Genomic DNA, 14,550 nt, shown 5'->3' with positions numbered 1-14,550 from the left:
ATCATTTGTTTTTGAAACACCAAATTACATTGGAGAATCCAGTTGTGAATGTGACAGGAGGCCCCTTAACGTCTTGATATCCAAAGTGAAATCATTCTTAAGAGTACCTATGCAGTATTAGAAGACCCTATTAACTTCTCTTGTCATTATATATATAATCTGGCACCAAGCCACACAACTGCTTATGTTTCAACACTTATACACTGAATTGGCTTTGGTGGAATACGTATTGGTTGAAATCCTGTGCCAATCTAATTTGAATAAGCTGAATTTACAGTAACAAATATTTATAAATTTAAACAAATTTATATTAAGTGGAAGTAGGCTTTATAAAGAGACTTCTTTAAAGTACTATTTAAAATACATCATGCACACTTTGGAGCATAAGCAGACTCAATATCTGTAAACAATCAGAAGAATTTATAGCACCAACATTTTAGCTGTAACACAAAGACTGACTCAAAGATCATACTTACACTAGGCTCTCAAAGTCACTGTTTTCATTTACTTTCAAAGCACTTTCATTTGGTGTACTTTTTTTTTTTTTTTTTTGCTCTTAAGGTTGTATTTAGCCAAATCAAAGAAAATAAACAGTATGGTAAGAGTGGTACGATCAAAATATAGTTCTGTGTTATTCTGAACATAGTGCCCTCTTGGGAGGCAGAGGTGAGGGTGGGGGTGTTATAAGACATGGCCCTGTAGTACTTAACTGGAAAGAAAGTCAATCCTAATTATTTAGGAATCTTATGCTATTGAAAGTAAATGAAAAATTTCAAGTTACTTCTGGCACATTTGAGCAATCAAAATTTATTGCATTTAGTTGATTGACTTTTTAGGTTTATTAAAATATTGGTACTTCCGTTAATTTAGCATGTGAAATTTAATCTGAAATATATGGTACACACACTCAACTATTTATACCTTGAAGGATAAATTTTGTATTTCTAAATAAAGTTTGATATTCAAAATTAACTATAGCAATTCACGATAAGCACAAAAAACATCAGTTTTACCAGAGTAAAGAAGTGCAGTTTATGAAATTTAGGATCAACTATTGAAAATCCAAGTTTCCTTTAAACACAGACATACACACATACACACATTAACCATGAAATCCAAAACTGTGATATTTCAGTGCAAAAACCTCAGTATGAGGTAATTTTAATGTAATAACCACTTGAAAAAAAAATCCACACAGTGGCACTCTTAAAAATGATAGTTTACATGACAATTGCTGGCTACAAGACAATGTGGACTCAATGTTCTTAGCTGTTTAAATTAATCTTGTCTTGTTTGGACATACATTTCTCCTTAATCATTTGCTTCTGATTCAGAAACATGGAAAGGCATTTATCGATGCGGAAAGGGAAAATTCCCACAGCCAACTAACGGTTTATATATTCAAAGAAAATTTTCTGCTAGAATGTGGATAGAAATTATCAGACGGTTAAAACCATTTTATGAGATTACCAACAGAAGGTTAAAATTTTTTTTTATATAATTCCAGATTTGTAGTGCAGCACCTCCTTAACAGAAAGGCAAGGACCCTATCAAAACTGGTCTAGATAGAACATAAGCTCTTTTACAAGTGCAAACCTTTTCACAAAGGTTTTTTAGGTCAGAATTGAGTACTATATTGTTCCTTGCTCAAATAGAAATTTTTGAAATTAAAACTAAATTTAAAAAAGTAAAACTGAACTCTAACAGATAAATGTACTTAACACCAAGGCCCATATCAACAAGAAGTTATGAAACTACTACTTTGGCAAAGGTGTTTACTGTTCTGTGCTAATAAAATATGAACACATACTTTTAGGGAAATTGCTCCCCCAAAGTCTGATGGTGCCAAATGAGCTCTTAATAGAAAAAAAGAAGGAAACAGAATTATCACCAATTCTAAGAAGTTCAGGAAATACTGGATCAGACAAAACTGAATAGAAAATGGCTTTCTGCGACACACAATTTAGTTAGAAAAATGAAAAAGATAAGTGCATCACCAACTAGACCAATCTGTGTCACATTTAACTTGTGAGTCATCAAAGTGCAATCTACAGCTTTCTACACATCTTAAAGTTTCCCACTGCAATGGTTTAAAGTCAACATTGAAAAGCTGAAGAAAAGGAAAACACATAGCTAAATATGCTTCATTTTTCACACAGCACTGAAGAGAAAAAGGTACCTTTCTATAATATCTTAGAACTAAATGCTAAAGTAACAGTGGTTTCTGCTATGACAGGAGTCACTCTGCATGAAACTTTAAGCTTTCTATATAAGAATAAATTTTAAAATCCAGAAGTAGAAAAAAATAGCAAACTCTGTAAACTTTTGCAATTCTTCTCTGCAAACCAGGTTTTAAGTTCTGAGAGCCCATGTTAGTATTTCCAATTAGTCTAAGCAATTAGTTTAGAAGTCTGGACTGAAAGGGCCTTTTGCTTTTACATTAACTTAAAAGTAATATAGGATCCTCTAGCTCATAGAAAGGAATAGAGCTGGCTTGACTTTCTCCAGAATCTGAGTCATATGGAGCATCAGGGAGCTCTGTGAAACCGTATGCTAGCTGTTCATCTTCTATATCTGATCGAACATAGCAGGAAGGGTTAGAATATTCCTCATCTTCTATACTGTTGAAGTCTTGAGGAATATATAACATTCCTGGGTAGTTCCTACTAACTAAGTCACTTGTGGTTTTTAGGGAGATTTTCCTAAATGCCATCAGATGCATGTGTGAAAATTTTGAATACTTGAAACGCTTAAAGCCCAGGGACTCTATAGCAATCTTCCAGCTTTTCATCATCATAGCATGTCGGTTCTGATGGGAGGAATCAGGTGTGATGATAAGTAATAAACCATTCAACACTAACAGTTCATGGGCTTTCTTGCAACAAATCCATCGCTGGTAAGGTGATGGAAAATAAGAAAGAAGGAGAGAGAAAACAACCACATGGAAAAGCTCCCCAGGAAGAGAATCAATAGGGTTTTTTAGTTGCTTCAAAAAGGCATCTATAGCATCCTGTGCAAGCTGGAGTGGTTGCTGAAGCTGTAAGTTCAGGAAGTCACATTTATATACACTCTGCAGAAAGGAAAAAGCAAAGCATATTAAGAATTTCAAGATTACTTCCAACTTATTAAACACATTTTACACCAGACTGTTTCATAGCATTTCCATATTTAATTCCAATTTTGATCATATATCTTATCTGTCTAAATTAAACTTACAGACTTATTCAACCAAAACTTTTACTCACAAAAATCTCAAAGAGCAATGAGCACCAGAGAATTTCTAGTCGTCATTTAAAAAAAAATTTCTGCCCAACAATTTGAAAATAGAAATAACTTTTAAGCATATCTTTTAAAAAAATAATAAGCGTTTATTTGAAATTTAATTTGGAGTTCACAAGAATGATACAGTTATTTCCAAACTAAGTCATATCTACATTCACGTCATCATTTTCAGTCACCTAAGAAAGGCTAATATAAAAAAAATCCTGGAAAACAAGTAATAGCAAGAGTCAAGATGAATTAAAGTCAAAGAGGATAATGAAAGAAGCATTATAAAAATCTGTACAAGCAGAAAGATACCAAAACTTTTAAAGGCCATGAAAACGGTTTTTTAAATCATTAACCTCAACCATCTTAAAAAGTAATTTTAATATTGCTTTTACTTTGTTAAAAAGTTAATCCCTGGTTTGAAAGAAACCATATATTAATTAACATAATCAAATGACCATGGGAACCACTACAACTACAAACAACACTGCATAATTTGCTGAATATTAAAACTTTATGGGAATGGTACAGAATTAGAAAGCAGTTTTAAAATTAGACAAAAATTAGTCATCCTTGTCATATAGCAATAGTTATTAATTAACAAAGATGTGGTAATAGCTTACTGCCCTCGTTCTTGTTTGTGGGTTGACAAACTGGTCACATATTCATCTGGATGAAAGTGATACATAATGTTTTACTATCAGGACAAAATTCTTATTTTTCTTCTTTCCTTCCCTCTGCTTTTTTTTTTTTTTTAAAATAGCTTTATTAAGATATAACTGACCTCATAGAGACTGCTACCTGCACGTATTGAGAGTGAATTTTGACAAGTTGTTGCATTTATACACTTGTGAAACAATCGCCACAATCAAGATAATGAATAGACCCCAAAAAGCATCCTTGTACACCTTTATAATCCCTTCCTCTTGTCTTCCCTGCTCTACCCCTGCTTCCAGGGAACAAGTGATCTGATTTCTACCACTAATTAGTTTGTATTTCCTAGAATTTTATATAAATGGAATCATATAGATGTACTCTTATTGCCTGGCTTCTTTCATGCAGCATAATTGTTTTCCGATTCATCCTTTCTTTTGCACATATTAATAGTTTGCTTCTTCTTATTGCTGAATAGTATCCCAGTGTATCAGGATTATACCAAAGTTTTGTTTATCAATACATCTGTTGATAGATAATGTGGGTTGTTTCTAGTTTTTGGCTATTACAAATCAGGCCTATGAATATTTCTGCTGAACACTTTTAATGGACATGCTTTTATTTCTCTTGGATAAATATCCAGGAGAGGAGTGGCTAGATCAAACAGTTCATATATGTTTAACTTTAAGAAAACTCCCAAACTGTTACAGTTACACAGTTTTATATTTCCCCCAAGAGTGTATGAAGAGTTTCAGTTCCTCCAAATCCTTACCAACAATGACTGGTATGACCAGTCTTTAATTTTAGGTGTGTAGTGGTATCTCATTGTGGTTTTAATTGGCATTTTTTCTAAAGAGTTATGATGTTTATCTTCTTTTCATATACTTGTTTGCCATCTGAGTATCTTCTTTGATAAAAGGTCCTGATCTTTTGCCCATTTTTTAAAAAATTGGGTTGTTTGTTTTCTTATTATTGAGTTTAGAGAGCTCATTATTTATTCTGGATATAAGTCCTTTTTTAGATCTTTGACTTGCAAATATTTTTTCTCAGTCTGTGGTTTATCTTTTTAGTCTCTTAACAGTGTCTTTAAAAGAGCAGAAGTTTTAAATTTTGATGAAACCCAATTTACTGATTTGTTTTTCCATGATCTTGCTTTTGTAGTCATATCTAAGAAACCTTTGCCTAAACCAAGATAAAGGTTTTTGCCACAGATTAATAGTTCACTCTTCTTATTCCTGAATAGTATCCTAGTATATCAAGGATTATTCTTCGCTGTATTCTTTTAGATATTTTATACTTTCAGGTTTTACATTTAGGTATGATCCACTTGGGTTCATTTTTATATATTGTGTAAGATATGTAATGAAGTTCTTTTTCTTTTATTTATGGATATCCAATTGTTCCAACACTATTAACTGAAAAGAGTATCCTTTCTTCACTGAATTACCTTGCCATCTTGGTTGAAATCAGTAGTCTGTAGTATGACCCGGCCTATTTGTGAACCCTTTATTTTATTCCATTGTTATATTTTTCTCCCTTAACACTAATAGCACACTGTCTTAACTACTGTATATTTATACTGTTATTTAAGATTTATTATAATAAATCTTGCGATCTAATTTGTCTATTGTTTTTGTTTTCTATTATACTGATTTCCAATTTGGTCTTTGATACTTCCTTTCTTATACTTTGGATTCAATGTGCTTTCTTTTTCAGTTGAAAAGTTGATGTCATTGCTTTGAGATTTTTCTTCTTTTCTAAATAAAGGTGTTTAGTGCTACAAATTTTCCCCTTGGTGTTAGGCAGAACTCCCCACCCCCAACACACACACAACCCACCTCTAGGAAATGTTCCAAGAAGCTCCCTGCACTCATAACGAATGTGACTGTTTGCATGGAGCCCACCCTTAGCTGTCATGAAGGTTTGAGCAAGAACAAAAATTTTCCATAACATACAATCTCCCTGCTTAAATTCCAGACCTTGAGCAAACCAATCCCCTAACGTCAGCTCCTCACTCCTCTATCTTAACTCACCAACAATTATTTCCTCAATCCCCCTCCCAAAAGCTATAAAATTATACTCCTGCCTTCTTTCGGGGCTGTCACCATTTTTTTGGCTTCAGCCCGACTGCACATAATAAAATTTTCTCTTATTGAGTTTTGGTCTCTTCCAGGCTAAAACACCTAACACTTAGTACTATACTTTAGTAGCATCCCACACATTTTGATACCTTATGTTTTTATTTATTTTCATTTTTAAAATCTGTTCCTTGTGAGTCCTTTGACCATGGGTTATTTAGAAGCATGTTATTTAGCTTTCAAACATTTGGAGATTTTCCAGAGATGGTTTTTCTCTAGTTTAATTTCATACTGGTTGAATGACTTGAATCTTTAAATCTCTTGAGACTTGTTTTATGGTTCAGGTATCTATCTTGGTAAACATTCCATTTGCACTTGAAAAGAATGGGTACTGTGCTGTTGTTGGTAGAATGCTCTATAAATGTCAATTAGGTTAAGTTCGTTGACAGTTGTAATGGGTTGGACTGTGTCCCCCAAAAAGATATGTTGAAATCCTACTCTCCAGTACCTCAGAATGTGACCTATTTTGGAAATAAGGTCATTAAAGATGGAATTAGGCAAGTTAAAATGAAGTTACAGTGGAGTAGGGTGAGCCCTTAATCCAATATGACTGGTATCCTTCTAGGAAGAGGACATCTGGACATAGAGAAGAAACCCTCATGTGACGACTGAGGCAGAGAATGTCATGAATTGCCAGCAAGTCACTGCAGAAGCCAGGAGAGAGACATGGAACATATTCTTCCTTACAGACTTTAGAGGAAACATGGCCCTGTTGACACCTTGATTTCAGACTTCTAGCTTTCAGAACTAAGAGACAATAAATTTCTATTGCTTTAAGCCATCCAGTTTGTGGTATTTTGTTATAGTGGTCCTAGCAAACTAAAACAATAGTGATTTATATCCTGACTGCCTTTCTACTTTTTCTATCAATTATTGAGAGGGGTATTGAAATCTCTAACCATATTTTATAAATATTTATTTCTCCTTGCAATTTTATCAGTTTTTTGCTTCATGTATTTTGAAGCTGTCATTAGGTGCATAAATTTTTAGGATTGCCATGTACTTTTGATAAACTAACCCTTCTATCACTATGAAATAACCATCTTCATCCCTGGTAATATTCTTTGCTCTGAAATCTACTTCGTCTGATTTTAGTATAGTTACACTAGCTTTCTCTTCACTATTCTTTTACTTTTAACCTATTTGTGTCTTTAAAATTAAAGTGCAGTTCTTAAAGATAGCATATATAATCTCACAATCTCTGTCTTTTAATTAGTGTATACAGGCTACATCTATATGACGTGATTGATATAAATCTATAATCTTGCTATTTGTATTTGCCCCATCTGCTCATTGTTCCCTTTTCCTTCCATCTTTTGGATTAACTAAATCTTTTTTTATGATTCCATTTTATTGCCTTTGTTGGCCTATTAGCTATAATTCTGTTTTATTTTAGTAGTTGTTTTAGCATTTATAGGATACCTCTGTGATAGTTTGAAGCTGTATGTACCCCAGAAAAGACCATGTTCTTAAAAGCTAATCCATTCCTGTGGGTGTAGACTTATTGATGGTGGGGTCTTTTGATTAGGTTATTTCAGTTAAGGTGTGCCCCAGGTGGGTCTTAATCCTTTTACTGGAGGCCTATATAAGAGATGAAATTCAGAGAGAAAAGACAGAGAAGCTGAGAGGGAAGCAGAAAAAACAGAGAGGAAGCCAATGAAGCCAGAAGCAACAAAACCCATAAGAGAAAGGAGACACCAGCAGATGTCACCATGTGCCTGGCCCTGTGACAGAAGAGCCAAGGATCGCCAGCAGCCAGTCTTCAGGGAGAAGGTGTTGTCCTATTGATGCCTGAATTTGGACATTTTCACAGCCTCAGAACTGTAAACTGGTAAGCTAATAAATCCTCTCTGTTAAAACTCAGTCCATTTCTGGTATATTGTATTTCATCAGTTTTAGCAAACTACAACATCTTTAACTTATAGTATAGCTTCAAGTGATATTGTACCATTTAATGTACAGCATAAGAACCTTAAAATATATATTTCCATTCCTTCCATCCTATTCTTTGTGCTATTCTCAGACATTTTAATTTTACATATATTATGAACTCATACTATATTATTTTTGTTTAAAAATAAATTATTTTTTAAAAGAGATTTAGCTAATGAGAAAAAAACCTTTTTTTTTAACCAATGTAGTTATCACTTCTGGTACTCATCACTGCTTGTGTAGATCCATATCTCCACCCAGCTAAAGGACTTTTTGTTTAAGACTTCTTATAATGCAAGTGTGCTGTTGCTGAATTCTTCCAGCTTTTGTGTCTGAAGGTGTTTCTATTTTGCCTTTATGTGTAAAAGATATTTTCATTGGGTGAGGAATCCTTAGTTGACAGATTTTAGTATTTTTAACACATCTTTTTTTTTGTTTTTATAAATCCCTGGCTGCTTTTAAGACTTTCTCTTTATAATTGGTTTTAAGGAATTCAATTATGATGTGCCTTGGTATAATTTTTCTTCATGTTTCTTGTGCTTGGAGTTTGTTGAGATTCTCTGAATTGCTAGTTTTATAGTCTACATCAAATTTGGAAATTTTTTGGCCATTATTTCTCCAACTACCACCCCTCCCCTTTTTGGGGACTCAAATTACACTTATATTTGTCCTCCTGAAATTGTTTTACTGCTCACTGATGTTTCATTTTTAAAAATTCTCTTTTCTCAGTTTCCTTTTGGGTAGTTTCTATTGCTATGTCTTCAATTTTACTTTTCTTCTTCAATGTCTAATGTGTTATTAATTCCACTGAGGGTATGTTTCATATCACACCACTGTAGCATCCATCTATAGAAGTTAGATTTGTGTTTTTAAAAATATCTTCCATGTCTCTACTTAACTTTTTGAACATACAGAATATAGTTATAATGTCCTTGTTTCCTCACTGAAATATGTGTGTCAGTTCTAGGTTGGTCTCTTTAGGCTGATTTACCTTCTCATTGTAGGTCATATTTTTCTGCTTCTTTGCATTTCCTATTAGATATCAGACATGGTGAATTTCACCTTGTTGAGTGCTGGATGGTTTCTGTGTTGCTATAAATATTCTTGAGCTTTGTTCTGAGTTAAGTTATTTGGAGACACCTGGATCTTTTTGAGTCTTGCTTTTAAGATCTGTTAGGTGGGATGAGGGCAGTGTTTAGTCTAAGGCATTATTCTACATGACTAAGGCAAGAATGTTCTGTGTATTCTGCCCAATGCTGTGTGAATCTTGAGTTTCTAGTTTGGCTGATGGGAACAGGTTATGTGAGTACCAGGCACATAACCTCTAATCTTTTCAGGTGGTTCTTTCTCTAGTCTGTAGTTTTCCTCACACATACATGCTGATTACTACTCAGCTGAGTACTAACCTGTTACATACAGATCCCTAAAGTATTCCCTCTGTGCAGCTCTTTCTTTATTGGTACTTTGTCTTATGAACTCGAGTTGCCTTGGTCTCCCAGGATTCTCAGCTCCATCTCCACAACTCATGGTATCAGCTGGGTTCCACCTGGGTTCTCCTTCTATGTGCCATGTCTTGGAAACAATCTCAAGGCAATATGCTGGGGCAATAGTAGGGCTCACCTCATTTGTTTTCTGTCTTTCAGGGGTCACTCTTTTCACTTCTTGACATCCAATGTCTTGTAAATTATTGTTTCATGTATTTTGCCAATTTTCCGGTTGTTTCAGACAAGGGAAGAGGGGTATATCTGCTCTTTCTTATTCCATCTTGGCTAGGAGTGTAAGTCCCTTCTTTTGCTTTAAAATTAGTTATAGGACATGAGACAAGGAATATCTCACTCTATTATTGACCTTCTGTATAGCAGTTTTTTTGTTTTCCCTAGTGATTTATAGCCCAATCGATTAATAAATTTAATATTAAAAAATAATATTTACGTCTGCAGTTCAAATCAAACGATAATCATGCATCAGCAGACCCTGAAGGACAGGTCATCTTTAACGTGTGTCTTGGGAAGGAAGGGGAGAGAATCCATGTAGAAAGCCACCTGCACTTTAAAACTATAGCCTCTGGTGGTACAGGAATTCTCTGCAGTGATAAGCTAAGAACAACAGTTTACTGTAGAGTAAACATAAAGTCTATCTTTAGGAACCAGAGAATAAAGGAATGGTTTTACCATTTTCTTATTACTCATAGTGATTCAATCTAGACAGTCATGTCAGTCAAAAGGATACATAATTAAATAAAAGATTCATATGAAAGTTGCCTCTTCATGCAGGAACTTTTCAATAATAACAGCAAACATTTCTTTAGTACTCTCTGTGTAACAGGCACTGTGCTAGGTGCTTTACATACTTTTTCTCAAGTAGACATTACCATAATTCTATGAAATATGGCCCATTATTAAGTCCATTATATATAAGAGAAGATTCAACTTAACATTCTAATCCATATTCTCTTTATAACATTAAAAATGTAATTTGTTTTTATATTTTGTTTTGTTGGTGCTTGGAGATATATAAAAAGTAAAATGGCAAACATTATGAGTTTATGTCATTCAGGAAAAACCTGATTTTTTTCTGATATAAATAAATAATTTGCCTGCTCTGGAGTCATTTATTTAAAAAAAAAATACCCTTAACACAAACTCCTGGCATCATAATAAAATAAAAGAATGCTTAAGCTGATCAGGAGGTGATCCTGGTTCATTGACTTGACCTGACAGTGTCACAATAACTGACCCACTGGGATACGCTCAAAGAGAAGGGTAATATCTGTCATTTACTGAGGAGCCAAATTTAGTTGGATGCTTATTCTCACCACCCTTTAATAAAGGTAGAGGAAACAGCCTATGTGAATTTAAGTAGTTTCATCTACTCAAGTATAAATACCTGGAATTTAATAAAGTTTTGACTGACTCCAAAGCCCTTGCCTTTTTCCTTCATTTCACAATGGTTCTACAACACAGTACATTTCAGAAAGATGCATTAAAAAAATAAACGAAAACAAACAAAAAGTCTACACATTACAGCTACTTGGCAATCTTTGCAAACTAATATTTCTTAATCATAATAATGATTCTATTATACTGCACAGTTCCAGATCATGGCCATTTAAATAATAAGGTACAAAACAAGAAAGAAAACAAAGACAAATACAGTACTGGTCACCTTAACTAAGGTAGCTCACAAATTAGCTCACAAATTTTCACAAAATATAAACTTAGTTTTGAATAGAAATAATTTTTTACCAACTTGAATACAGGAAATATATTTGCTATTTCAGGAAGTAAATACAGTGATTTTCCTTTGTAAATATACATGTGAAATATTCAAGTCTGAAAACAAAACAAAACTATGCATACCTCTACAGCAGGTACAATGTCTATGCCAACAGTTAGAAATTCCTCAAACTTCAGAAATGGGTTAAAGCAGCTGCCAACATCAAGTAATCTGATCTTTCCTGAGGTTTGTAGCAACCTAAAAACAGATATTTTATCTTATAAAAGACAAACTAAAAATAAAGTATAAGGAAAAAAATTCAAATATTTGAGAATAATAAAGGTCATACAAATCAGTGGTACTCTAACATTTTGGTCTCAGGGCTCCTTTAAACACTTAAAACTTACCAAGGCCCTCAAAAAGCTTTTGTTTATGTGGGTTATATCTAGCAATAGCTACCGTACTAGAAATTAAAATGGAAACATTTAAAAATATTTATGAAGTCATTAAAAAATTATAAATCCATTATAACATACCAATATAAATAATCCTTTTTAAATGAAAAAATAACCAGATTTTTAAAAAGTAGTCAAAAGTAAGGCCTTGTTTTATATTTTTCAAGTCTATTTAACATCCGGTTTAATGGGAGACAGATGAATTCTCGTATCTGCTTTTTCAATGAAGCTGATGCAACATAACATGCCATGTAGTATCTGGAAAACTCCACTATATACTCATGAGAGAACAAGAATTAAAAAGGTAAATGATATCTTGATAGCACTATGAAAATACTATTTCCTCTGCAGAGCCCCTGAAAGGGTCTCAGGTCCTCAGACCCACACTTTGAAAACAGTCTTTGTAGATGAAAGAATCCATTCACAAATCAATTCTCAGTATCCAATATAATAATGTGTCTGGACCTAACTTTAATTTGTCTCAATGTCTTAAAAGAACTAAAGATGAAAGCATAAATAGAATAGTATTTTTTAAAACATGAAAAATTTACTGCATGCAAGAACTTTCCTCATGTCAGAAAAATAGAAAAAAAAAACGTAAAGAAATAAAACAAGAAATGACTTTTATAAAATAGCAAAATTTACAATTAAACTGATAGGGATCTATGTAGTAGCAAGTGGGGATGGGGAAAAAAATAGTAGATTTTTCTGGTTCTTAGCCAGAAGTTCTAATGCTCAGACAGTAAAGCAACAACAAAAAAAGAATCTACGAATATAGGTCAACTTCAGATATATGCAATTTTAACTGTTGTGAAGATAATTTTCTTTAAAAAAATCATGAGTACATACTAGAACAAAGAAAAAAAAATGTGGGGGAAAATTGAGTAAGCAGAATCTTGGTGCACTGAAGTCTAAAGAGTTGGAAGACCCTCTCCAGCTTCTCTCCCATGTACTTGGGCTAGCATATACCTTAGGTCCATTACACAGGCTGAACTACTGACAGTAGGTTAAACTCTTGGAAAAAGCACTGTAAGTCAAAACAGAGCTTGGATGTTCCAACATTTTACAGAAATAATCACAATCACCCTTTGATTATAAATCAACTATAAAGACATGCTTAATATAATACATGACACTGTACAGTACCATAAAAACAATATGAATCGATTAAAGAAAAGATTTTTTGCAATTTTATTTTATTTATGAACTAAATTAGCTCACAAATTTTCACAAAATATAAACTTAGTTTTGAATAGAAATAATTTTTGAGGATTATGAGTAGATGCATCATAAAGATTTTATGTATAATATAATAATAATGGCTAGCAATAAGAGGGGCTATGAGGGTATGAGGAAATAGCAATTTCACCAAAGTGGGCTTCCATTTTCTTTATAAAACAACTCAGTAATTATGACTATGACCTCCTGTGCTCATTTGAAACTATAATGTACCCCAGGAAAGCCATGTTCTTTTAATCCAATCTTGCGGGGTCAGACCTATTGTGGGTAGGACTTTTTGATTAGACTGTTTCCATGGAGATGTGAGCCCGCCCATTCAAGGTCGGTCTTAATTGTCTTTACTGGCATCCTCTATGAGAGGAAAAAAGGCAGAGACATTTTGAAAAGAGCTCAGAAATGCTTAGAGAGAAAATGCCCAGAGACATTTTGGAGACAGCTGTTGAAACCAGAACCAGGAGAGAAGCTAAGAGATGAAATCCAGAGTTTGCCCCAGAGAAGGTCAGAGAAGACTCCCAGATGCTTAGAGAGAAATGCCTTGGGAGAAATAAGCAAGGATGCAAGGAGGTGAGAGAAAGAAGCTAAAACAGAAGCCCAGAGACATTTTGGAGAAAGCAATGGAAACCAAAAGCTAACCCTGGGAGAGGCCCAGCAGACTCCAGCATGTGCCTTCCTTTCCCAGGTGAAAGAGGAACCCTAGATGCCATCGGCCTTCCTTCAGTGAAGGCAGCTTTTTGTTGATGCCTTAGTTTGGACTCTTTCATGGCCTCAGAACTGTAAATCTGTAACCAAATAAATCCCCTTTATAAAAGCCAATCCATTTCTGGTATTTTGCATTTTGGCAGCTTTAGCAATCCAGAACACCTCCAGATGTGTGTCAGTTATCGCAGAGAATAGCTAGAGACCCTCCCAGTTAAAAGAGCTGCTCCTAGGGCTAAAGAGCTAATTTTCTGTACTGCAGTCAATCTGGAAGCAGATTGGGTGATACCTGTAATAAATCATCATTTGTGAAGCTGAATTAAGTTTAAAGTTATTTGAAGTATCACAATACGTTAGCTCCAAGGAAAAGAGAGTACAGTGAACTAAGGTTATGAGTTATTAGAACAAAAGATCCAGGAGACAGGGTCCAAAGAAATACCTGGCATATGTTGGCATTCACTTTGGAATTAATACCAATTTGAATACCCAGATAATAACCAGTGAGAACAAATGAGAATCTATAATGATATATAATCTATATACACTACTAGTCATTTGAATTATTATTTGGGATTATAGTTAAGAACAAAGACTAAGATTCTGTCACTTAATGTGTAATATGGGGATATCTTATCCCCATATTACACATTAAAGGACAGAAAATAATACCCACACTTAAAAGAGTTGTTTGCAGGGTTAAATGAAAAAATATATTTATAATGCTTGACCCAATGCCTGGTACATGGTAAGTGCTCAAAGAGTGGTAGATATTATTGCTAGCCATTATTATCATATTATACATAAAATCTTTATGATGCATCTACTAATAATCCTCCTCAAGCATAAGAAAAGCAGAATTTTCCTCACTAAAATCTGTATTATGGATTCTAATGTACTGGCTAAAGCAGCAAAATTTTGATAGTCTTTTTTAAAAAAAAAAATCTATGCTCTTA

The 14,550-nt window shown here is 33.8% G+C and overlaps 1 protein-coding gene across 1 annotated transcript in view; it reads right to left on the bottom strand.

Annotated features, from left to right (window-relative positions):
- Nucleotides 1-487: 487 nt before the first annotated feature.
- BMT2 (base methyltransferase of 25S rRNA 2 homolog) overlaps nucleotides 488-14,550 on the bottom strand; it is a 165,590-nt gene continuing 151,527 nt past the window's right edge. The window contains exons 4-5 of the mRNA XM_037836344.1: nucleotides 11,351-11,465; nucleotides 488-3,070 (exon numbers count right to left, since the gene is read on the bottom strand). Coding sequence (XP_037692272.1) covers nucleotides 2,441-3,070; nucleotides 11,351-11,465 — 745 coding nt within the window. The 3' untranslated portion in view covers nucleotides 488-2,440. The remainder of the gene's footprint in view (nucleotides 3,071-11,350; nucleotides 11,466-14,550) is intronic.

This window comes from Choloepus didactylus, chromosome 5 (assembly GCF_015220235.1).
Source record: "Choloepus didactylus isolate mChoDid1 chromosome 5, mChoDid1.pri, whole genome shotgun sequence".
Lineage (NCBI taxonomy): Eukaryota > Metazoa > Chordata > Mammalia > Pilosa > Megalonychidae > Choloepus > Choloepus didactylus.
This window is presented reverse-complemented; position numbering and strand designations above follow the sequence as displayed.